At 45.9% G+C, this 23,354-nt stretch overlaps 2 protein-coding genes and 1 long non-coding RNA gene across 3 annotated transcripts in view; 1 reads left to right on the forward strand and 2 right to left on the reverse strand.

Moving 5' to 3' along the window:
* The window catches only part of LOC143919146 (uncharacterized), a 1,208,594-nt gene that overhangs the window by 590,804 nt on the left and 594,436 nt on the right, over window positions 1–23,354 (forward strand). The gene's annotated exons all lie outside the window — the stretch shown is intronic.
* Window positions 1–23,354, reverse strand: part of LOC143919153 (uncharacterized) — a 229,710-nt gene that overhangs the window by 28,226 nt on the left and 178,130 nt on the right. The window lies entirely within an intron of this gene.
* Window positions 20,393–23,354, reverse strand: part of LOC143919113 (uncharacterized) — a 213,940-nt gene continuing 210,978 nt past the window's right edge. Inside the window, exon 5 of the mRNA XM_077441301.1 lies at window positions 20,393–22,939. Coding sequence (XP_077297427.1) covers window positions 22,328–22,939 — 612 coding nt within the window. The 3' untranslated portion in view covers window positions 20,393–22,327. The remainder of the gene's footprint in view (window positions 22,940–23,354) is intronic.

Raw genomic sequence — 23,354 nt, forward strand, 5'->3', positions numbered from 1 at the left:
GCCGAGGCCTTAACGTCTTCCTTCAGTGCGGCTCGGAGTCCCAGTAGTGTTGTCGGGAGCGCATCGACCCAATTGTCGGTTGCCTGAGCCATGATAGCGGATTTCAATGAACGGTGCCATCTCTCAATCATCCCGTTGGCTTGAGGTCTATACGGTGTAGTTCTTTGTCGCCGGGTGCCTAGGATTTTCGTCAGCTCGGCGAATAACTCCGATTCGAATTGGCGCCCTTGATCGGTTTTGACTTCCTGGGGGACTCCGAATCTGGCGATCCAGCCTCCGTAGAAGGCTTTGCCGACTGTCTCTGCCCGTATGTCGGCGATTGGTATTGCTTCCGGCCAACGGGTGAAACGGTCTATTACGGTTAGGCAATATGAGAACCCTTGCGACAGCGGGAGTGGCCCCACTATGTCCATATGGACAAATGCGAAACGGTCGCTCGGCAGGTCGTACTCGGTGATCCCTGCCCGAGTGTGACGGCTGACTTTAGTGCGTTGGCATGTAATGCACGTTTTTGCCCAATGCCTAACGTCTTTTGAAATACTGGGCCATAAAAACCTTCTCCGTACCATGTCGACTGATGCGCGGGTTCCTGGATGGGCCAATCCGTGTATTCCGTCGAATACTTGACGCCTGAAGCGTTCTGGGATGTAAGGGCGAGGTCTGCCCGTTGATATATCGCACCAGATCTCCATATTGCTCTCCGGTTCAGGTATCCTGCGCCACTGTAAGCCGCTTGCGGTGTTCTTCCTCAGCTTCTCTAGGTTGGCGTCGTCGAGCTGAGCTTTTGCCAGTTCTTCGTAATTGATGCTATTGGGACAGGCGATCGCCTCCAGGCGAGACAAGGCATCTGCCACTACGTTCTCTTCTCCAGCCACGTGCTGTATATCCGTGGTGAACTGGCTGATGAAGTAAGCCTGCCGAATTTGACGCATGGTACCTTGGTCGGCTTTCTTTTTGAAAATAAACTGCAGTGGCTTATGGTCAGTAAATACCACAAACTTGCGGCCTTCGAGCATTACTTTAAAATGTTTGATGCCCTGGAATATGGCTGTTAGCTCCCTGTCGTACGTGCTGTATTTGGTTTGGGCGTCTGTCAACTTTTTTGAGTAAAAGGCGAGTGGTTTCCAGACGCCGTCTTGGCGTTGTTGGAGTACTGCTCCGACAGTGCTATCTGAAGCATCGACTGCGATTGAGAGTGGCGCTTCCGGGTCCGGGTGTACCAGCAATGTAGCGTCTGCCAGCTGGGTCTTGGTTTTTTGGAATGCTTCATTAGTGAGGGAAGTCCAAGCTACCGGGGTTTTGTCGTTTTTCTTCGAATTTTTCAGGAGGTCGTTCATCAGCCTTTGGTTCTCCGTCGCGTGGGGAATGAACTTCCTATAAAAGTTGACCATGGCTAAGAACCTCCTGAGGTCCTGGACTGTCCGAGGTTTGGGGTAGCTTCTGATGGCTTCTACCTTCTCCGGAGATGGTTTAATTCCATTCTTCGTAATCTGATGGCCCAGGAATTTCACCTCTGGTTTGCCCAGCTCGCATTTGTTGGCATTAATTCTTACTCCATAAGCCTGGAGTCTTCCGAAGACTTGCCTCAAGTGGTCTTTGTGCTGGGCTGGATTCTGTGATGCCACGAGTATGTCGTCGATGTAAATAAAACAGAAATCCAGCCCTCTGAGAACTTCGTCCATGAATCGTTGAAATGTTTGCGCTGCGTTCCTTAGGCCAAACGTCATGCACGGGAATTCGAATAGGCCAAATGGTGTGGTTATCGCAGTTTTTATGACGTCTCGTGGCTCCACTGGAATCTGGTGGAACGCCTTCACCAGGTCTATAACCGAGTACAAACAGGTGTTCATCAGATTATGATTAAAGTCCGCCATGTTTGGGATTGGGTACCTGTCTGGTACCGTGCATGCGTTCAACTGCCTGAAGTCTCCGCATGGGCGCCACTCGCCAGTTTTTTTCTGCACCAGATGGAGTGGGCTGGCCCAACTGCTGCTGGATGGCCGGCATGTCCCGTCTCTCTGCATCTGGGCGAACTCTGCTTTGGCAATCTTTAGTTTGTCCGGAGCTAGCCTTCTGGGTTTGGCAACTGTTGGTGGCCCTCGGGTTTCGATGTGGTGTGTCACGGAATGCTTCTTGGTGGTGGTCGACTTTTCGGGGCGAGTGATATCGTCGAACTGAGCCAACAGCTCCTCATACTCTGTGGGGCGAGATACGACCCGCAACCCTAGTGAATGACCCGTTTCGATGCCGACTTGGCGTGACTGCGTTGTCTGTGCATCGTTCAGTCGGCGCCTTTTCAAGTCGACGATGATGCCGTACTTGGCGAGGAAGTCAGCTCCGATTATCGCTCGTGGAACTGCCGCCACTATGAACGACCATGGATATTGGCGTCGGAGACCGATGTTCACCACCATCTCTTGTGTTCCGTATGTGGCGATTCGCGATCCATTGGCGGCACGAAGTTCCAATTGCGCGGGTCGATTGCGGTTCTCTGGGGGGGCGGGGAGAACGGAGACGTCGGCACCTGTGTCGATGAGAAAGCTCATCCCGGTTCTCTGGTCTCGAACGAAGAGACGAGAGTTGTGAGGCCCGCCGGTTGTTGAGTTGACCGACGGGCTTACTCGTTTCCCGCTTTCTTGAAACTGCACGGTGGTTCGCATCTGTGCGAGCGGTTACCGTACCTCTGATGGAATCGACACGTGTCGAACGTTGTCTTGTTATGGGGGCCGCGGTTTGAATTCTTCGGTCCTCTTCGCTCTTGCGCGCGCAGCATTTGTTTAATCTCCTGCATGCTCTGGTCCGCCGAGGCTATCCAGTCTTCGCAGTTCCGCAACCTAGCTTCTACGCTGGAACGGTGTGGTGCTGGAGGTGCGTGGGTGCGTGAAAAGGCGTCCACGTGCGGGCACGGTGCGGTGCTGGGGTATTCCGCGGGAGCGGGGGCGGGGGCGGGGGCGGTAGCGGGGGCCGGGGCGAGGGCGGAGGCTGAGGGGGCAGCGCTTAGCTGGAAAACGTCGACCGGCCGCTGTGTCTCGAAAACGCGGTCTGCGACCGCCGTCAGCTCTTTTATGTTGGTCGTCGTCATCGTTGCGAGCGCCGACTGCACGGGAACTGGAAGTCTTCGCGTCCACATGACTCTCAAGAAATCTGTCGAGCACGTGTTGCCCGCGGTCGCCTTCATATGGAACCACAAGTCTGATGGTCGGCTGTCGCTGATCTGAAGATTCGCCATCAGTCTGTTGATGCGATTGTCGTGGCTGTCCGAGAACGCCTCTACCAATCTTCTTTTGGTAGTTTCATAACGGTTTCCCTTGGCCTGCTCCAAAAGGATGTCTCGGATGAGCGGGAGGAACTTGTTGTCGAGGAGTCCCACGACCGTGGCGAATTTCGCCTCGTCCGACTTGATGAGCGCGCACGGAAACTGTGTTTCGAGTCGTGCGAACCACAGCTCGGGCGCTTCGTCCCAGAAGGGCGGAACGCGCACGGCTATCCTCGCCACTTCTATCTCTGCTCCTGAATAGGCTTCTGCCGCGGGGGTAGAGGCGGGGGTGGCGGCGGGGGCCTCGTCGAGAAGGCCTGTGATGATGGGCGCCATGCTTGTACCGTACGTTTTTGACAGCTGCGTGTTTTGACAGCTGCGTGTTTTGACAGATGCGTGTTCTTGTTTTGTAGGGGTCACCAGTTATGGAGAGCAGGCGATTGATTGAAACGCGGTGTTCGGCTTCGGGAAACAATGTTTATTGGTTCAGGTACAGCGAGTGTGGGAGACGAGAGAGGTGTTGTCGGTTGCGAGGTCCGAAGGGAAGAGATGGCTTCCCGTGACGCGCTGACCGCCCTCGGGGCGAAAACACCTCCGTTTACGGCCAGCCTTTGGGGTTGCCACACTACATTTTTTAAATTTTCGGTTCGCATCCATAAATTTCTAAGATTAAATAAAACTCATCCGAAAATTTAATTAAATAAAGTACTTCTGCTTACCAACTTTTATACATAACTTGGTAAAATTTCAGTTCAATAAATTAAAGAATTTCTTAGAAAAACATAAAAAAAACCTTGATTCTCAAAATTAAAAGTACTACTTTCGGTTTAGGAAAAAATATTGGGGTATAATATTAATAATTTCTATTACAAATAAGAAATTTCAGTCCGATTTGATAAGTGGTTTGGGAGATAATTTAATTCAAAAACTTAAAAAGAAAGAGGACACCTATAAGAGGAGGTACCAATTTAAAAATTTGAAAATCGTGTATCGATAAAAATTTCAGTAACCAATACCAAGTTTCAGTTCGACAGGACGAACAGTGTTCAAAAAATCCCCAAAATACACTGACACACAATAAACATACAGACACTCACACATAAACACAGACACACACCTTTTTTCTAGATCATGAAAACGTGATCAGTGGTCGATTCTGAGTTCGAATCAGTTAAACTATGCTTCAAATATCATTGCAGCTGAGCACAATATCTGCGACACAATACAGGCCGTTCATACCATTTCGTGGAAACTACAAGCCGGCGTCGAAACGGGTGGCAAACAAATGGACTATGACTGTCATTGCTCATCCCACCATTGTTCATTATATAATGTTCTTTTATGTTTTTTTCCATATTATTTTTATAAAAATAATATTTTTAAAGAGATTTCTGCCAGCACCGTTATCCCGGTACCAGAAAACATCGGGATCCCGGGATCCCGGTGCTTGGGATCCCGGGATTGGAAGCCTTAGTAGCAACCATAGGTTGCTATATAGGAACTGGATATGGAAAATATTGTAATTAATTACTGTTGGTGTCGACTAGAGGTTGTGATTTCTCGACCAGTTTTGATTCTCGAGTTTCTAGAATCTTATTTTCTCGGAATATTTGAATCTCGAGAAAATGAGATTTTCTTATTGTTTCTCCGCATAAAATCGACAACATACAAAAATCAAAAGGACACAAAGACTATATATATTATTTTAGGGGTTTATAACATTATTAAAGACATGATGGTGGAGAGATATGAAGAGATACAATAGAATATTGAATAGAAAAAAGTGAAATTATATTAAAAAAATAAACGATAGTAATTTAAAATAGTAAAAACAACAGTATGTAACTGTGGCGGCTCGCTATATGATATGGTCGAGTTCGGTCACCTTCCTGCGCGTTGGGACAAACTCGGCCGCGTTCAGAGTAGCTACTATCACTTCGTCTTCGGCCGTGATAACAAATCAACGTGCATTAACAAGCCAGTCGTCTCATGGTCCGTACGCACCAAACCAACGACGATTTTGGGCCAACTTTTAAAACCAGTAGCGTACAAAATATCGAAATAAAAATTAAATAAAAAAATTGAAATTAAATATCAAAATTAAGCTAACGAGCGAGATTGAGCTAAAATTAGATCATCGTTGATGTTTTGAATTACAATAATGTTTTGAATTACGACGATGCGCATTACAACCAGAGAAATATTATGATTACGAGCGAAAAAAACCTTGTTATTGTTTCTTATAAGTTGTCACGATACACCAATGTGTTTCGCCGTCGATGAAATATTTAACAAAAAAAATGTCGGTGATTTGTCAAAGGGTTTTTTTTTCTTTCGTCGAAATAAAATTAATAATCACACATTATCCGATAAATTTTACCTCTGAGATGGATTTAATTATTTGATTTATTTCGACGAGAGAAACAATTGAAGACATTATCCGATAAAATTTACCTCTGAAATGATTTAATTAATTGATTTATTTCGACGAGAGAAACAATTGAAGACAAAAAAATTTCCTTTGATAAAACCGACAACGTCTCGGGTTGAAACCATCACTCGGTCACCCATACTAACACATGATATATGCTCAGTAACTGCGCATTACGGGGAAGTAAAAATAATAATTCTTTGATTTTTTTTTCGATCTTAGTGCGTATCTACGTAAGTCAAAACATCTTCGACAAACAAAAGTCGAGGATTATCTGTATGTGATTGTTGATGATCTAATTTTAGGTCAATCTCGAAAATTTATTTAAATTGGGCATGTTCTGTTTTAACTTTCAATATTTTATTTTAATTTTAATATATTGATTATAATTTTATTTTGATATTTGAATTTAATTTTAATATAATAATAATATTTTTAATTTTGATATTTAATTTCAATTTTTAAATTTAATTTTTATATCGATATTTTGTACGCTACTGGTTTTATCCTGATGGTTAAATCGTTGGACCAAAATCGTCGTTGGTTTGGTCCGTACGCAGCATCATTCGTTCCATCCCCTATGAAAGAATTTTTGTTGCGTTCGATGACCTCCCACAGTTTGAGACACCTTGGAGCGTGCGAAACTATGGGAGGAGGGTCCAGTTCAATAAATTAGGAATGCATATTTTAATACTGACCTTAAATTGATTAATATCTCAGACACCAATATACAAATATCTACACAAAATTATAAATAAATATCAAATATCTACACAAAATTTTTACACATAAATAATAAATCAAGCAACTTTTTGGTGTTACAGTGCTCTCGTATTTTCAGTGAAAATTTATTTTCACTGAAACTATATTTTCACTCGTTTCATTTTCTTTCCCACTAAAATATGGTGCGATTTCGCTGTAACATGTGCATTAGTAATATATGTATAATAACTTACAGGATAAATAATAAAAATATTGACCGTTTATACATATTATAAATCAGTCAGTTTGTTGAACGAAAACATGTAGTGATAAATTTAAAATATTTTCGATATTTTCGAGATTCTGATAAACGATTTCTCGGGAAACAAGAATCTCGAATTTTCGTAATAAAATATTCTCGAGAAACGAGTGTAGGCGGGGTAGTGAATGTTGACCGTATCTCGGCCTTACGAAAAACGGTTGTATTTTGTTGGAATAAATTATTTTTATTATATGGTTTTGGGCGGTCTCCGTGACGAGACAGAATGTTCAATTACAGAAAACGCAAATATCTGAAGGCAAAGATCGAAAATCGAAAGATCAAAAAAAAAATGGTGCATGGTAAACGGTACATACTCACTTAATTTGCGCGAGCAGGATACAACAGGAACAAGAGGTACAGGCTTTTCCTCCCGTATTAATGTGCGCGCGCAGAATACGGGAGGAAAAGCCTGTTCCTCTTGTTCCTGTCGTATCCTGCTCGCGCAAATTATGTGAGTATGTAACGTTTACCATGCACCATTTTTTTTTGATCTTTCGACTTAAGATCTTTCGATTTTCGATCTTTGCCTTCCGATATTTGCGTTTTCTGTAATTTAACATACTGTCTCATCACGTAGACCCGGTTTCGGGTATACAAGTGTATAAAAGATTATGTTGTTGAAGTGGGTATGTTCTGGAAATTATCGAAGCGGCTAGATTCGGCTAAGTGTTGCTGGCTCAGCATCCGTCTATGTTGAAATATCTCTGGATACGGCTGAAATATCTCTGGATGTTCTGGAGCGGTTCTTCCATGTTGGTTGTTGCTGGTTGAGTGAGTCTGGCTCTGTTGCTGGTCGGCTGCTTCTAGCTGACTGGTTGTTGGTGTAGCATGGTCTGCTGCTGGCTGTTGACTAAAGTTATCCTGCCCAGACTCCTTTTTATATGCTTTTGGCCGGATGCGATTTCCGGCAGATGTTCGAACACCTGCATGTGCACGTGTTCGTTTAACGGAAGTTGATATCCACTCGGCGGTCTGCACGTGTTCAGCGCGAGGTCGCGAGATGCGGCCATCACTTCCGCTTCAACTGTCGCCGCTTGAACACTGCTTCTTAGCGGCTCGCTTCCTCGCTCCCGAATCACCAGTTCGAGACTGGTGATGTTTGACGATACTTGGAGACCAGCTCCAGTATTCGTCCGGGGTGAAGTTAGGAAGCCTGGTCTGTCTTCGTCCCGAAGACAACTCAGCCACGCGTGTTTGGTACATAGCCTCAAATCATCACGCCACAAGTTTGTTGATACACAAACTCCCCCCCCCTTTCTCTCAACCTTTTGCATACTTAACGGAAATACAGTTGTATATATAAACAGATTTACGACGTATATAATCTCCCGCCATTTTCCTTCTCCCCACGTCACACTACGCACACTACACATATGCACACTGTACGAGACAGAGAGAGCCATCAGCAGAGACCAGACCACAGACGGGCACATTGAGGGAAAATTACGCCGACGCTTAACCGCCGAGCTCTACAAACAGACGTCAGGTAGCATCTTGATTGAGAGCGCCTGGCGTCCGAACAGTCTGACCGCACTACGACAGCCGAGCGATCCGACACTTCACAACAGTGTGCGACAATATTAGGTAAACCGCACTTGAACGACAGATTATGTCAATCATTCGTTCGATACCTCGGAGAAAAATAGACGAAACGGACGCTATTATACGCCATCTGGCGAGCTGGGACCAACTCGGCCATGTTGCTCGCTGCTGAACTACTTCTTTCCAGACCGTCATATTAAATAGTCGTGTGTACAACACTTCGTCGTTTCATTCCCTTACATCACCATAATAGTTTAGTACGCGGGACAGATGTGTTGATCGTGTCCCGGTCTAAGAAAACACCGTTTGTGTTTGTAAGAGGATCGTTTATTTTCGTTCAATTGTTACAATGGTTATTGTATGTACGAAGAGGTTGGAGCTTCGGAGAAGTGATCTGGTTGAACTCCAGAGGGTCACTCTGCGGCTGCTGTGGCGCTGAGGGCGTCTGCGGCTGCTGTGGCGCTTGTCCGAGCCAAAAGCCCTCATGGCCGTTGGTTGTCCTCTTACGGCTTCGGCTTTTGTTTTCCCTCTTTTACACCGACCATCTGTCAGTCGCTCTAGATTCTCCCGTGGGTCCGGCGCGGACCGCCAGATGCAGCGTCCCTCGTAAAAGCCGGCCTCGAACTAAGCCCCGAACTCTGGCCCCGTGATCCGCGAGTCTGAGTCTGATCACGGCGAGCGCTCATTGGCATCATAGAAGCCCTCCATAATAGAAGGAGTATGGCTTCTTCCATAGTCGTGCCTCACCGACTATGTCTACCGACTATGCTCGACCACGTGTTCGACCCAAGCCTCGAACACGGCGAGCTCTCAGACGCTCGTGAGACTCCGACCGAGAAGGTATTGGCGTGGCTGGTCTACCCTTCCTGACCAGCCACAGCCACAGCCACAGCCACAGCCACAGCCTACTCAATCCACAGCCCCCGCCATAAAGGGGCACAGGCGAGAGGCGTCGAGCAACTCCCCGGCTCGGCCATCAACTCATCAATAAAAACGAGATCATAACCGTTACTCTTTTGTATAATTCCCCCATCCCGCACCGTTCCAGAGCAAGCTGATCGAGACGACGACACATACACAGCCACTGGTCATCCACACATACACACGCATATATACAGCCCCTGCAGCTATCGTTCAGCGCTTTATATATGTACAGACTCCAGGGATGTTCAACTCGAGAGCACCCCGGAAGTCGATTTCGTAGAAGCTCGTGGTAAGCGTGGGCGGGGCTGGTTTCCTCCAAGGGATCCACAGGTCGTCGTCTGCGGTCTGGTCTCTGCTGCTGTCGGCTCGGCTCGATGTATATCTCTCTCTCTCTCGTACAGTGTGCGTAAGTGAGGGTGATACGGGACAAAGGCGGGAAAGTGAATAGTAATGAAAACAGGTTATAATTCTGTTTGTATGGTGACTGTATTTTATATATATATGTATATACAGAGATCAAGCAGGGGGGACAGAAATCGGGGGGGGGGGAGTCCGACTTGAAATTAGCGCGCACGTGTTCAAGAGGTTATGGTAACCTCACTCAACCACGTGGCTACGTGATCTGACTTCGACGAAGAGAGACCAGGAATTCCTCACTTCTCACCGGACGTATACTGAAGCTGTACTTCCAGTATCGTCTGCCGATCAAGGCTGAGCTGATCGGGACTCGGTGGTGGGAACCAACTCGGTAGCGAACAGAGATGTTCACTCGACCGACGCGGAAAACGAATAGAATGCGGGGACGCGCGCTCGGCGCCGATCTCCCTCCAAACCGGCTCCTTTGGTCGTAACGCCACGAAAGCTGACCATGAAGACTTGGTCGGAACATACTCCCCCCGTTGGAAGTCAGAGGATCGAATTCCAAAACAAACAAGAATTAATGGTGCACAAGCGACTAATGAAATACACAAAAACCAAGCAAATAAGCAAAAAAATAACAACAAAAAAAAAAAAAAAAAAAAACAACACAACAAAATAACCCAGTCAGCAAACAAAATAACATTAGTCCACCGTCAGTTTCCCATCCTACATAAGCAGCTGACTATACCGGCAAGAAACAAACAAAAAATAGACAAACAAACAACCAAAACACCAACAAATAACCAACACCAATGCTAGGTAACAATATTGTTCAACCGTTATATGTCCCAATCTATCCTGATAGCTCCATTACAAAGCACCAATCAAACCAACAAGAGAAGCATAAAAGAAAAGCAACTCAAAAACTTAAGTTAAAACACATAAACTGAATCCACAACACAGATACAAATAACGCGCCAACTTTAATGTGGGACGTTATGAACGCTCGCCACTCCGTTGCACAAATTAACCGAATGTTGCTCAACAGGCAGTCGAGCAACTCGCCGAGCTGCTCTTTTGATAACTCCCTTTACTGTGCGAATGGTGATGACTCGCACCACTCCGTCGTGGCCAGGATGAACGGCTAGGATCCGTCCCATGGGCCATTCCAAGGGAGGTGCGTTTTCTTCGGCGACTATCACCATATCCCCCGGCTGCAAGTTGGGTGACTCCCTGGAGCCACTCTTGTGGCGCTGCTGCAGTAGCGTAACGTACTCTCGGGCCCATCTCTTCCAGAAATGCTGCAACATCTGCTGCAGGTGCTTGTAAGTTGACACCCTCGCTAAGGGTTGATCGACCAGATCTTCCTGAGGTAGCGCAATCAGTGGCCCACCAACTAGGAAATGACCAGGAGTGAGGGGAATTAGGTCGGAAGGGTCAGATGACAACGGGGTCAAAGGTCGCGAGTTCAATACGGCTTCTATTTGTGTTATTAGAGTATTCAAAGACTCGTACGTTACGGTTGTACTACCCATGACGCGTTTTAAGTGGCGCTTCATTGACTTTACGGCGGCCTCCCACAGCCCACCAAAGTGCGGAGCCCGTGGTGGAATGAAGCGCCAGTTCATTCCCTTTTCAGAACAAAATGAATGTAGCGATTGCTTATGAGCGGTTGATGCTAGCAGTTTAGTGAGCATTCTATCGGTTCCTATAAAGTTAGTGGCGTTATCGGACCAGATCTCAGCCACGAGCCCCCTCCGAGATATGAATCTCTTCAGTGCGTCGATAAATGCCCTGGACGTTAAACTCTGCACTACCTCTAAATGAACAGCCTTGGTAGCAAGGCAAACGAATATGCAGATGTAGGCTTTCAGGAAAGACCGATTTCGGGACGCTTTCTCCTTGATGAGGATCGGGCCGGCGTAATCTACGCCACAATTAAGGAACGGACGTGCCGGGGCAGTGCGTAATGCTGGCAAATCTCCCATTATGGGTTGTTGAAGTCTCGGTATGACCCGGGAGCACCGTACGCACCTTCGAATTTCGCGACTAACGGTGTTTCTCCCCCCGATTAGCCAATACCTTTCTCGAAGGTGGGCGGACACCAATTGTGTGCCTGCATGGAGTAATTGTTCATGAGCGGCTCTAACTAGCAACTCCGTAATATGGGCTTTAGCTGGAACAATCAGAGGGTGCTTGCGCTCAAACTGCCAATGAGTGTGGCTCAATCGCCCTCCCACCCGTAGGGCACCTTCTGGATCCAAAAAAGGTCTTAAGGCCTTCAGGCGATTGTTAGGAATTGGCAACGCTGATTCGAGTAGGGCAATTTCCCTTTTGTAAAATCGCGACTGAACGTGCTTGATGATTTTAGTTTCCGCGGCGATTAGTTCGGTACGCGATAGTGGACCACTAATGGACCCCCTTCTTCTCAACGCCGTGATAAATCGTAGGCAATAGGCAGTAATTCTGGTCAACGTGTGCCACGAAGAGTATCGGGATAATAACTCCCAGTCACTAGTACTAGCGACTAGGGCTACACGCGTCCCTTTAGCCTCTATTTGAGGATCTTCAATGGGAACCTGGCACTTTGGCCATGTGTTCCTGTCCTGGAGGATCCATTTGGGTCCATTCCACCACAATGACATGGTTTGTAATTCAGAGGGCATGAATCCTCGAGACAAAGAATCAGCGGGATTGTCCTGGGAACTTATATGGTTCCAGGAATGCTTTCCACTCATTGACTGGATTTTGGCTACCCTATGGGACACAAAGGTCGTCCAACGTGAAGATTCACCCTTGAGCCAAGCTAACACGATGGTAGAATCAGTCCATAAAATCACCTCGTCAATCGGAACGGTGATTGCGACTCTAACTCGCTCTACCAATGTGTGAAGTAAATGGGCGCCGCACAGTTCCAATCTGGGAATAGTCAAAGTCTTTAAGGGGGCGACTCGAGATTTTGCGCAAAACAATCTACAGACGCGATGTCCCAATCGGTCGGTGGACAGCGCATAGATGCATGCGCCGTATGCCTTTTGCGATGCATCGCAAAACCCGAGTAGCGTAATGCTCACCGGGTTAGGTAATAAAACATGTCTGGGAATCATTATGTCCCTCAATTTGGGCAATTGTGATATGAAAATCTCCCATTGGGACGCTAATCTCTCGGGAATAGCCTCGTCCCAATTGAGGCCCCCGCGGAATAGTTCTTGCATTAACTGTTTTGCAAGAACGATGGTAGGGCCCAATAAGCCCAGTGGGTCAAACAACCGCGCTATTTGGGCTAGTATATTCCGTTTCGTGAATTGCGCATTTGTATTCAGATTGATGGGGAAAGCGAACGTGTCACATTTGGTGTGCCAGTTCAATCCGAGAGTGGATGTCTCGTCCTTGCTGATCACATGGCAGTGATCGGTGCCCTGATCGGAAGCTGGTATTATGGAGATGGGTTCAGTGGTGTTGGAAGCCCATTTTCGAAGAGGGAGACCAGCCCGAGCCAGAATATAGTTAATTTGCTCGGCCAGTTTTGTGAGTTCCTGGACGCTACTGGCACCCGAGAGCAAGTCATCGACGTAAAAGTCTCTGCTTAACACTGTGGAAGCTTAGGGAAATTCCGCCCTATGTTCATCGGCTAAGGCCCTCAAACAACGGGTTGCCAAGAATGAAGCACAGGCAGTGCCGTACGTCACAGTGTTTAGCTGATACGTTCGCGCCCCTTTACCCAAACTCCAGATAATGCGTTGAAATGGTTGGTCATCTGGATGTACCCTGATTTGTCGGTACATCTTTTCGATGTCCGCAGTCACTGCAACTGAGTGCTGCCGAAAACGTAATAAAATGTCGAATATGTCGTCCTGAACTCGTGGACCGACATGGAGAACGTCATTTAGAGATGTTCCCGAAGATGACTTTGCCGACCCGTCAAACACTACGCGTAGCTTTGTAGTGAGGCTGCTTTCTTTGGAGACGGCGTGGTGAGGGAGATAGAAATTTGGGACGGATTCTGAATTGCACTCCGACATATGCCCCAGATCGATAAATTCCTGCAGAAATGCCTCGTATCGATTGCGAAATTGTTCGTTACGAGCAAATCTGCCCTTAAGCGCACGGAATCTTTTTTCCGCCGCAGTGCGTGAATCGCCTAATAAGTGACTGTCTGCCTTGAATGGCAGTCTGACCATAAACCGACCCGAAGAATCGCGAGTAGTCCCATGTATGAATGACTGCTCGGCGGGATGACCCTCATCTAACCCTACCTTGGAGGTGTTCGGTTCTTCTAGCTCCCAGAATGCTCTGATGGAGCGCATGAGTGAGAGGTTGCAGCTACGTGCATTGTTCGAAGATGCGGGAGCGGCAATAGAACCACCTAAAATCCAACCGTACGCGGTGTTTAGCATGGTTATGCTTCCTTGTCTGTCACCGCGTGAGGGAATGGAAATGGTGCGCCTTCCGTTGCGCAATATGGCATGATAGATGTCGCTACCCATCACCATATCAACCGTACCGGGAGAATCAAATGACGGATCAGCAAGGGGAAGATGAAGCGGCAAATGGCTCCGTATCTCAGACACATTGCGCGATGGCAGTTGATGCGTAATGTCGGACATGATTGCGCAATCAATGTCCATGCCGGCGCTTAGGTTGGGGAGACGCGGTAGTATGCGCACTACCGCGCCATAGGAGATGGACGTCCTATTTAAACCTACTCCCAGCAGGTTGACGTCCATCTTTTTTGACTTCAAGGCGAGTCGCCTTCTTAAGTCCTCGGACATTATGTTGACCTCGGAGCCATTATCAAGTAACGCCCGCACTTTATGCAACTGCCCATCACGGCCGCGTGCTTGTACTTCTACGGTACATAACAAAACGGTGCGGGAATGTGAAGGCGTCGCGTGTCTCACCGAATGTAAAACCGCCGCCGGTTCTACGGGTTTGACGTACTTCGAATTCTGGGGGCTCTGGGAAGTTTTGACCTTGTTTGAATGTGGAGCCTGGTATGCCGTTGCGTCATGCAAAAGCGTGTGGTGGGCCTGACCGCAACGCACGCATCTTTGTTTGGTTCGGCACGCTCGAACCATGTGCCCCGGTCTCAGACAGTTCAGGCATACCCTATGTTTTATAGCGGCCGCCCTACGTTCATCACCGCTCATACTGCGGAAAGATGTGCATACTGGCAGCGAGTGACTTCCGTTGCAGTGGATGCAGGAGGGGCTTTCCCCTCCCACATGTAAAGCGGCCGCCCTTTGGCCAGTAGCGGTTCTTGGTCGAAGATTTGACTCGCCTTTTAAGACGTAGTCGGCATTTGCCATCGACTGGCAATGGAGCGTCAAAAATTCGATGAGTTTGTGGTAAGTGCAATCCTCATATTTTGGCGCTTGAAGCTCCCATTGTCGAACCGTGTATCGATCGAGCTTCCTCGTGATGCACATGACCAAAATGTCGTCCCACGTTTCGACCGGGACGCCTAAGTTGGCCAGTGCACGGACATGCATGTTCGCATCGTCTATGCAACGATGCAAACTTGCGTAACTATTAGACGCAACTTGTTCCGCGTCTAATATTGCTCTAATATGGGACTGAACAACAATTTTTTTATTGTTGTAGCGCTGCTCCAGAATGGACCAAGCGCGGGAAAAGGAATCATCAGCTAACTCTAAGCCACTGACTACACGATTGGGTTCTCCCTTTAGGACTGCCAACAAGTATTGGAAACGGGCGATTTGAGAAGTTTCGCCGGCCATCGCGACCAAGAAGCGTTGCGAAAAAAGGGGCCAATTTTGGATGTTGCCCTCAAACGTGGGCAACTCCAACCGGGGCAATTTGATTGCTATATTTGATTGCGGTATGGGTGATTGCGGCACAGGTGTAATGGCGGATGCAGCGACATCTACCGGCGGAATGCCCAATTGCGGCTCCCGCACTCTGAGCATCTCCATACATCGCTCGAGGGCGATAAAATAGTCCGTTTCAAATTTGTCGATGACGGACTCAGAGGCCCCAGCCTCCGCTTCGTCCAGCTCGTCAAGCTGAGCTTGGACCGATTCGAACTCGGACAACAACGGTTTAATTAACTCAAGTCTGATTTTGAGCATGGAAATGCTCAGATCTCCCTCCAATTTGTTTGCATTTTTTGTTAAGCGTGAGCGAATACCTTTACGCGTTTTCCGATGCTCATCAGCCATCTTGTACGCGGTGAAAAGGGTAAACAAAGGACAATGGACACGGAAAACACAAAATGGACGCTGGCGACCAAAAATCACAGCAACAACAGAAAAATGCTAATTACGACCAACCTGGCTTAGACGACGTTGACAGACCAGCTCTGGAAGAAATCCGGCTCTTTCGAAGGACCAAATGTACAGACTCCAGGGATGTTCAACTCGAGAGCACCCCGGAAGTCGATTTCGTAGAAGCTCGTGGTAAGCGTGGGCGGGGCTGGTTTCCTCCAAGGGATCCACAGGTCGTCGTCTGCGGTCTGGTCTCTGCTGCTGTCGGCTCGGCTCGATGTATATCTCTCTCTCTCTCGTACAGTGTGCGTAAGTGAGGGTGATACGGGACAAAGGCGGGAAAGTGAATAGTAATGAAAACAGGTTATAATTCTGTTTGTATGGTGACTGTATTTTATATATATATGTATATACAGAGATCAAGCAGGGGGGACAGAAATCGGGGGGGGGGGAGTCCGACTTGAAATTAGCGCGCACGTGTTCAAGAGGTTATGGTAACCTCACTCAACCACGTGGCTACGTGATCTGACTTCGACGAAGAGAGACCAGGAATTCCTCACTTCTCACCGGACGTATACTGAAGCTGTACTTCCAGTATCGTCTGCCGATCAAGGCTGAGCTGATCGGGACTCGGTGGTGGGAACCAACTCGGTAGCGAACAGAGATGTTCACTCGACCGACGCGGAAAACGAATAGAATGCGGGGACGCGCGCTCGGCGCCGATCTCCCTCCAAACCGGCTCCTTTGGTCGTAACGCCACGAAAGCTGACCATGAAGACTTGGTCGGAACAATATACGTTTTGGGTTGGAGCGTGCCGTGTGCATTTGATTTGTCTTCGTTTCCAGGACACACGTGTTTGATATATTTTCGAGGCGCGTGTTCTTGGGTCAGCGTGCCAGAACATCGTTCGTTTGAGAATGCAAGCGTGCCATGCGTTAATGACTTTCCAGACACGTGTTAATGACTGCCACGTGTATTCAGGATATCGTGTCGCGGTTGCGTGATGACATCACTGTCGGGTTTCGTTGTTTTACGATCGAACGATGAACTCTTTCTTCTGGAATATCTGCGGTCAGACCTTAAAGGTCTTACCGCACTATACGACAACCAAACGATTTTCAATTCACGTTTCGGTGTTTGCCGTGCGTGGGTGTCTACAGTGTTGGTGCTGGTTGTGGTTGGTGCTGGTGGCTGGCGGCTGGTTTTGATTGATCCTGTGCCTTTGCTGGTGCTGGTGTCAATTTCGCAAGCTGTGTTGTTATTTATCTATTTTTCGATCTACAAGTGATGGTCGCTTATCTGTGAGTATTGTTGTTATTTTATTATCGTCGGTGCGAGACCGTTGTTTAACTGCGGTATTGTTTCGTTTCGTTCATATACATATATGTATATATTGTTTATTCTTTTTTTTTTTACATTACTTATTGCTATTGGTGTTGATCTTTTGACGGGCTGTTGTTTGTTTGTTTTTGTTTAAATTACTTTTTGGTCAATGGAGAAATCGGTCTCCGTTGATCTTGATGGACTGGTTGGAGCTGAATGGAGCTGGTTGCCACTCACACGGCATTGAATGAAATATCTGTTGGGTTATGGACCGCTAAGCTGAACAATGAATTCAGGGAGAAGGTGATTGCTTCCTCGACTATCGTCAGGGATGCGATTTCTCGCCTTGCGTTGCGTGCGTCCAGATGCGATGCTTTGGAGCGCGAGTGTGCCGAATTGCGCTCTCGCGTAAATAATGCGAGTGTTGAGGGTGCGCGCTCGTTCGCCAGGGTCGCTGCTGGTCCTCCTCCAATATCTAGGCCAGGAGTTAGCGATCGGAGTTTGCCTGCGAGACCTCCTAGACCTGCTGTATTGGTATACCCTAAGGAGACAACTTCGTCTTCGAGTTCCGAAGTTACCAAGAGTTTTTTAACCTCTGCGGTCAATTTGACCAATGAGGGCATAGGCGTTTGGTCAGTGCGTCCGATCAAAAGCGCTGGCATCGCGGTTTATCCACGTACGGCTCTAGAAGCCTCTAAAATGGCTTCTTCGATCACCTCGATGTACTTTTTCTTTCTAATTACTTTCGATGTAAACTTTGATAGTCCTATTAATTTTGTGTCTGGTTTGCCCTTACCTTTCCGTAACGGCACCAATCTATCTTGGATAAAATTCCAAAACTCGTCTCTGTAATTTCTTTGACAGATATTCTGCTGCAAACAGTTGCTCTGATTTTTGTGCTCCCGATTTGTGTGCTTCTGCAATTAACCTTGCCACTATTAATATAGCACAAGATGTCTTTGGTAGAGTTGGTGCTGTAGGTAGGCGCTCTACTCCTTGGTGGAATGACTACCTGGCATCCCTTAAATCCTTAGTCAAAAGGGCTATACGTAAATTACGCTCGGCTAAGCGTCGTGGTGTTGGTCCAGATTTGTTAATGCCCCTTGGTATCGAGGTTAGAAGAGCTTCTGCACTTTTTAAGCGTCAAATTTTGGTGTCCAAAAAAAAGTCTTGGGAGAATTTTGTTAGCTCGCAAGCAGGGTCGGGACCTTGGGGTCCAGCGTATAAGGCCATCACTAGGGACCCCGTTTTTATTATGTGTGGAGTTCGTAGTCCTCTTGATGGTCACCTTGCTTTATCTAGCAGTTATGGAGGATGAACGAATGAGACGACTGGCATGTTAATGCACGTGTTTATTATATGACAGCTGAAGACAGAGTGAGTAGCAGCTGTCCGAACCCAGCCGGGTTGGTCCCCACTCGCAGGAAGGCAACCAAACTCGACCATGTCGTATAAGCGAGCCGCCACATCACTCCCCCCCCAGCATCAGCGATACCAAAATTACAAAGAAACAAATTTTACAAAAGAAAAAAAAAATTGTTGTTACACAAGGAGAAAAAATTATTACGTGGGGAGAAAAAAAAATGTTGACGTGGGTCATCCGCTGTGTACATAGGTGTACCGCCCTGAATGGTCGGTAGATTCGAGGGCGGTGACGTCGCGAGCAGGACGGTGGGTGGTCCGATGGTCGCGCGATGCGATGCTGCGGCGGCGCCGCTCTTCCGAGGCTGATGTCGGTTGGTGGGGCGGCGGGGGCGGCAGGGGCATCGATGTGGTTGATGATACTCCGAGCTGGACTGTGAGTCGTTGTGGCTCGTGGAGGTGTTGTAGCGCTACCGCCCGTCTCGGCGTGACGACGCTCGTGGGGACGGACGGGGCCTTGATGATGATGATGATGATGATGGTGCTGAGGTGGTGTATGTCTTGTGGTGCTGGATGACCGTTCTATGTGTAGTGGATCGCGCATGACTCCACATCCAGCTGTCAAGATCGTCGTCTCATTCGCTCCCCCATTTTTTAAGAGCACCTGTCGTCGACGTTGTGGCTGGACGTCGGTAGGTAGGTAGGTAGCCGTGTCTGCTCGTTTATTGTCACCCGCGGGCCGCGACGCGTGTTGATGGCGATGGGGGCGCGGCGGGTAGCTGGTAGCGGGTAGCCTGGCTCGGCGAGGCAGGGATGAGCGGCATGTTGAAATTGATCGAGGCTGCGTGGCTCGATGTCGGGGGTCACCAGTATGGAGGATGAACGAATGAGACGACTGGCATGTTAATGCACGTGTTTATTATATGACAGCTGAAGACAGAGTGAGTAGCAGCTGTCCGAACCCAGCCGGGTTGGTCCCCACTCGCAGGAAGGCAACCAAACTCGACCATGTCGTATAAGCGAGCCGCCACACAGTGAAGCGGTTAATAATCTTGTGAATGCACTTATCCCTGTTGATCGTTTTGACAATGATCTACCTGCTCACGTTCTTATACGTAATATTGCTTCTTATGTTACTGAACTTAGTTGCTATGAAGACCTTCCGACTTCGGAGGAAGTAAGTGCGATTTTTAATAACCTGGCTAGGGGTAAGGCTCCTGGAGTTGATATGATAGGCGGAGATATTGCCAGAGTTGTTTGGTCGGTGGGTAATTTTGAACTTCTCAATGTTTATAGAAATTGTTTTAAATTTGGAACCTTCCCTAGTTGCTGGAAGGTTGGAAAATTGTTTGTCATTAAAAAGCATAATACTGATAGACTGGCTAGTGACCCTAAGGCTTATCGCCCTATCAGTTTGTTGCCTATTCTTGGGAAGGTCCTAGAGAGGTTAATTTCGAGTCGGCTCAATAGTTTCCTTGACGATAACTCTGTTTTATCCGGTGGTCAATTTGGATTTAGATCGGGCAAGTCTACTGTTGATGCAATTCGCTGTGTCGTGAGGGAGTCTTCGGACTCGGTGATTGGCTGTCGCCTAGTTTTTGGACCAGTCAATTTTTAACTGGTCATGGCCACTTTAACGGCAAGCTCGCATCTATGGGCTTGGTATCTGAGTCCTTTTGTCCGTGTTCTTTTCCGGAGCAGGATGCAGATCATATTCTGTGGTCCTGTCCTGGGATGGAGGCTGAGAGGAGGGTTCTGCTGGACAGCGTCAGGGGTTCTCTCATTGGCCCCCTACATCATGGGGATCTAATAATGAGTAAAGCATCGTTTAGAGCTTTCGAAAAGTTCGCGGAATGCTTTGGGAAGCTGTGTTCCCCTGGATGCTACTACTCCACTTAATTGCAAAAGCATTTATGTGTTGATTTTTTTTTATATTCTGTGAATGTGTGTGTGTGTGTGTGTGCGTTTGCTTTTTAGGTGAGTGTATGTATTTGTGGTTTATGTGTGTGTGTGTATGTGTGTGCTTGCGTGCTTATGCACGCATAATCATGCGTACATGTATGTTTACTTGAGGTGTGCGTGCATTCGCACGGCACATCTCAGGTTTTGTTTCCTACCGCATGCGCGCTTTATGTGTTCATGCGTTGTTGTTAATTTTGTACTTGGTTATGTACAGTGTGGTTTTTTTATTAGAACAGTGATGTGCGGTTGTTCTTGTGCGATATTCATGAACAACCGTCTCGTTCTCCGACGAAAGGGTCTCTTGGACTGTATTCGTCGGGGGGGTGGTGGCCTCATGTTGAGGGCTTTAAGGGTCAAATTTCATGACCTTTAAAGCGGGCTTAGAACCAAACGATCGTACGACAACAGTGTGCGACGAAATGGACCATTTGATCCCATTTCTCTGGCAATTTCTTTCCAAATGTTGCTTTTTCTAGTGCTATTCATATAATTTGCATTTTGGAGATCATATAACTCGGGATATTGGTATATAACTGAAATTAGCTTTTCCTCATCGAAGGACATTTTGACAAACTAATCCTCGTTTAGGGCGCCAAACAAGATTTGACTGACATGCAGTGTTGCACCCTTTACTATAGCTTGTATTTTACTGGTATGTATTTTAGAGATTAATCCACAATATTTAATTTTTGATGCTTCCAATGGAATGAAAAATGTATTTGGATCAAATAAAATAAATATTATGTATTGGGTACATATGAGGCGAAATTTGCTAAAAAAAAGTAGTTGTATTAGTAAATGCAGACGTAAAGGATGAGATTCTGCAGAATATCGACATGCTTCATTTATCTCCAACGAAAGAAATATTTGAACAGGCTATGCCTCTATTTATTTATAAATGGAGACAAAAGAATCAGACTCAATTCATAACTTATATGATCTCGTAATGGTTCTCAACCTATCGAAATTAATATGAAGGTACAGCAACACGCTCAACTTCCACCAAAAAAGCATTGGAATCGTTTAACTTGACCATTAAAAAGCTTGTAAAAAAGAGGAAACCTTTCGAGACACAGAAAATAGTCTACAGAAAAGTGGTAAAACAATGTTTATCGATTTACACTGAGCTTTTATTATTTTATACTGTTCCTATATTATTTTATTGTCCCTTTATTATTTTTATTCTGACCAGTTATTAATTTCATACTATCCATTTGTTATTTATATAATAGTGACCATTTTGATGATAAAATACTGGCTGAAAAGTGATTTATATACTAACCGACGCTTTATAATTGGCGCTAGGCAACCCGCACTGCCGCGTCGTGTCGTAGCAGTCAACGGCCGCATAGTGCAGTCAGACCTTTGGAATTTCAATGTCTTAAAACCCGGTTTTTGAATTTTTAGAGAAAAGGAAAATTCAATTGATATAGTGAAATTTTTAAATCAGTATATTTCTGTTAATTTAATGTTACAACAAAAACAAAATTAAATATCTTTAATTAGGTAACTTTATATAAAACCTATCGAAAACAAAATAAAACAGAAATTTACTAAAATTCTTATTTTTATATATTTCTTCAGAAATATGTGTTTCTGGAGAACAAACACAAAACGTCATTTTATTTGTATCCGAAGCGGTTTCGAGTAAAAATATTAACGTTTAACGATTTTCGAATGTTGAAGTCAGTCAGAAGTGATTTTTTTACTAATGTAATAATAAAATACACAAAACAAAATAATTAACCTATCGATATCTTTGAACATCAACTCTGTCAATTGTCCTTATCTTTATAATATCTTTGTACAAAGCTTGCAACAAATCCATGTTTACAATTGCCAAAATATTGTCAGGGTAATAATCATCCCCAGAATCGCATATATTTAAATAGGTACACCTTTTGACCAAATAAAATCAGGTTTTTGAAGTTTGACGCCGCTTGTGTTTCAATAGGCCTCTTATAATAGATGCTCGCTTTGGAAGATGAGCCACAATATCATCGTTCAAGCCCATCATTCCGATTCCAATCGCTTGATTTATATTTTCAGAACGCTTTATACTCTCCCTCATTATGCTCATGGCAATGTTGGCTTTGGCTTTTTGGGGACAAGAATCGTGACTGTGTGCAGAAGGTGCTCTAACAAGAGAGTTTCCAAATGTTTTGATGAAAACCTTGCAGCGGGATGCTTTATTCTGTGTGCAACGCCAGGTGATCACATCAGTCACGTCGTTTTCCTTATATTTGTTATACTGAAAGCCAAGGTATGTCAAAACAGCATTTCCCTTTTGGTTCGTTGAAAACTCCATGCCGGCTGTACTTGTCACTGTCTGGAGTTGCGATTTTAGCACGTGAGATTTTATGTGATTCGTAAGGTTACCCTTGGTATTGAATGTTCTTAAACAATCGTTGCATTGGTATTGGTTGCACTTTTTTTTGACAGCGTGGCATTTGCATTGTGATTTGCTTTGCCTTTTACTATCTGGTATTGATGAAATTTCCGTACAAGATAACGGAACAATTTCTTTCTGTAAAGTAAAACGATGATAATATGTATTATTGAATGTATAGATCAAAAGTGATTCAATTTTGTTCCCTTTAGTATTCCAATGAATAATTGAAACTAACTATAAAGCTTGAATTTTTAATATTTTAATTTATCCCTTTGACCGCTGACGTCTTTTCTATTGAAAGCCCGCCACGCTGAAAATTTCGCCAACATTTCCAACTAGAATTATTTAGAAATCCAAAAGAAAGCAAGTATAAAAATTGTAGCTAATTCAAACAAATCGCTGAAAATTTCGAGTTTTGTGAAGGTGTGTTTAGAATCTCTATTATATCTTGCAACAATATAAAATAAGCAAAAGAAGTCTATTAATGAATGTATTTTTCCAAAACTAGTTCCATCTTCATCATTGTTGTTCAAATGTAATGCTCACAATC

The sequence above is a fragment of the Arctopsyche grandis genome, chromosome 11 (genome assembly GCF_051622035.1).
Source record: "Arctopsyche grandis isolate Sample6627 chromosome 11, ASM5162203v2, whole genome shotgun sequence".
NCBI lineage: Eukaryota > Metazoa > Arthropoda > Insecta > Trichoptera > Hydropsychidae > Arctopsyche > Arctopsyche grandis.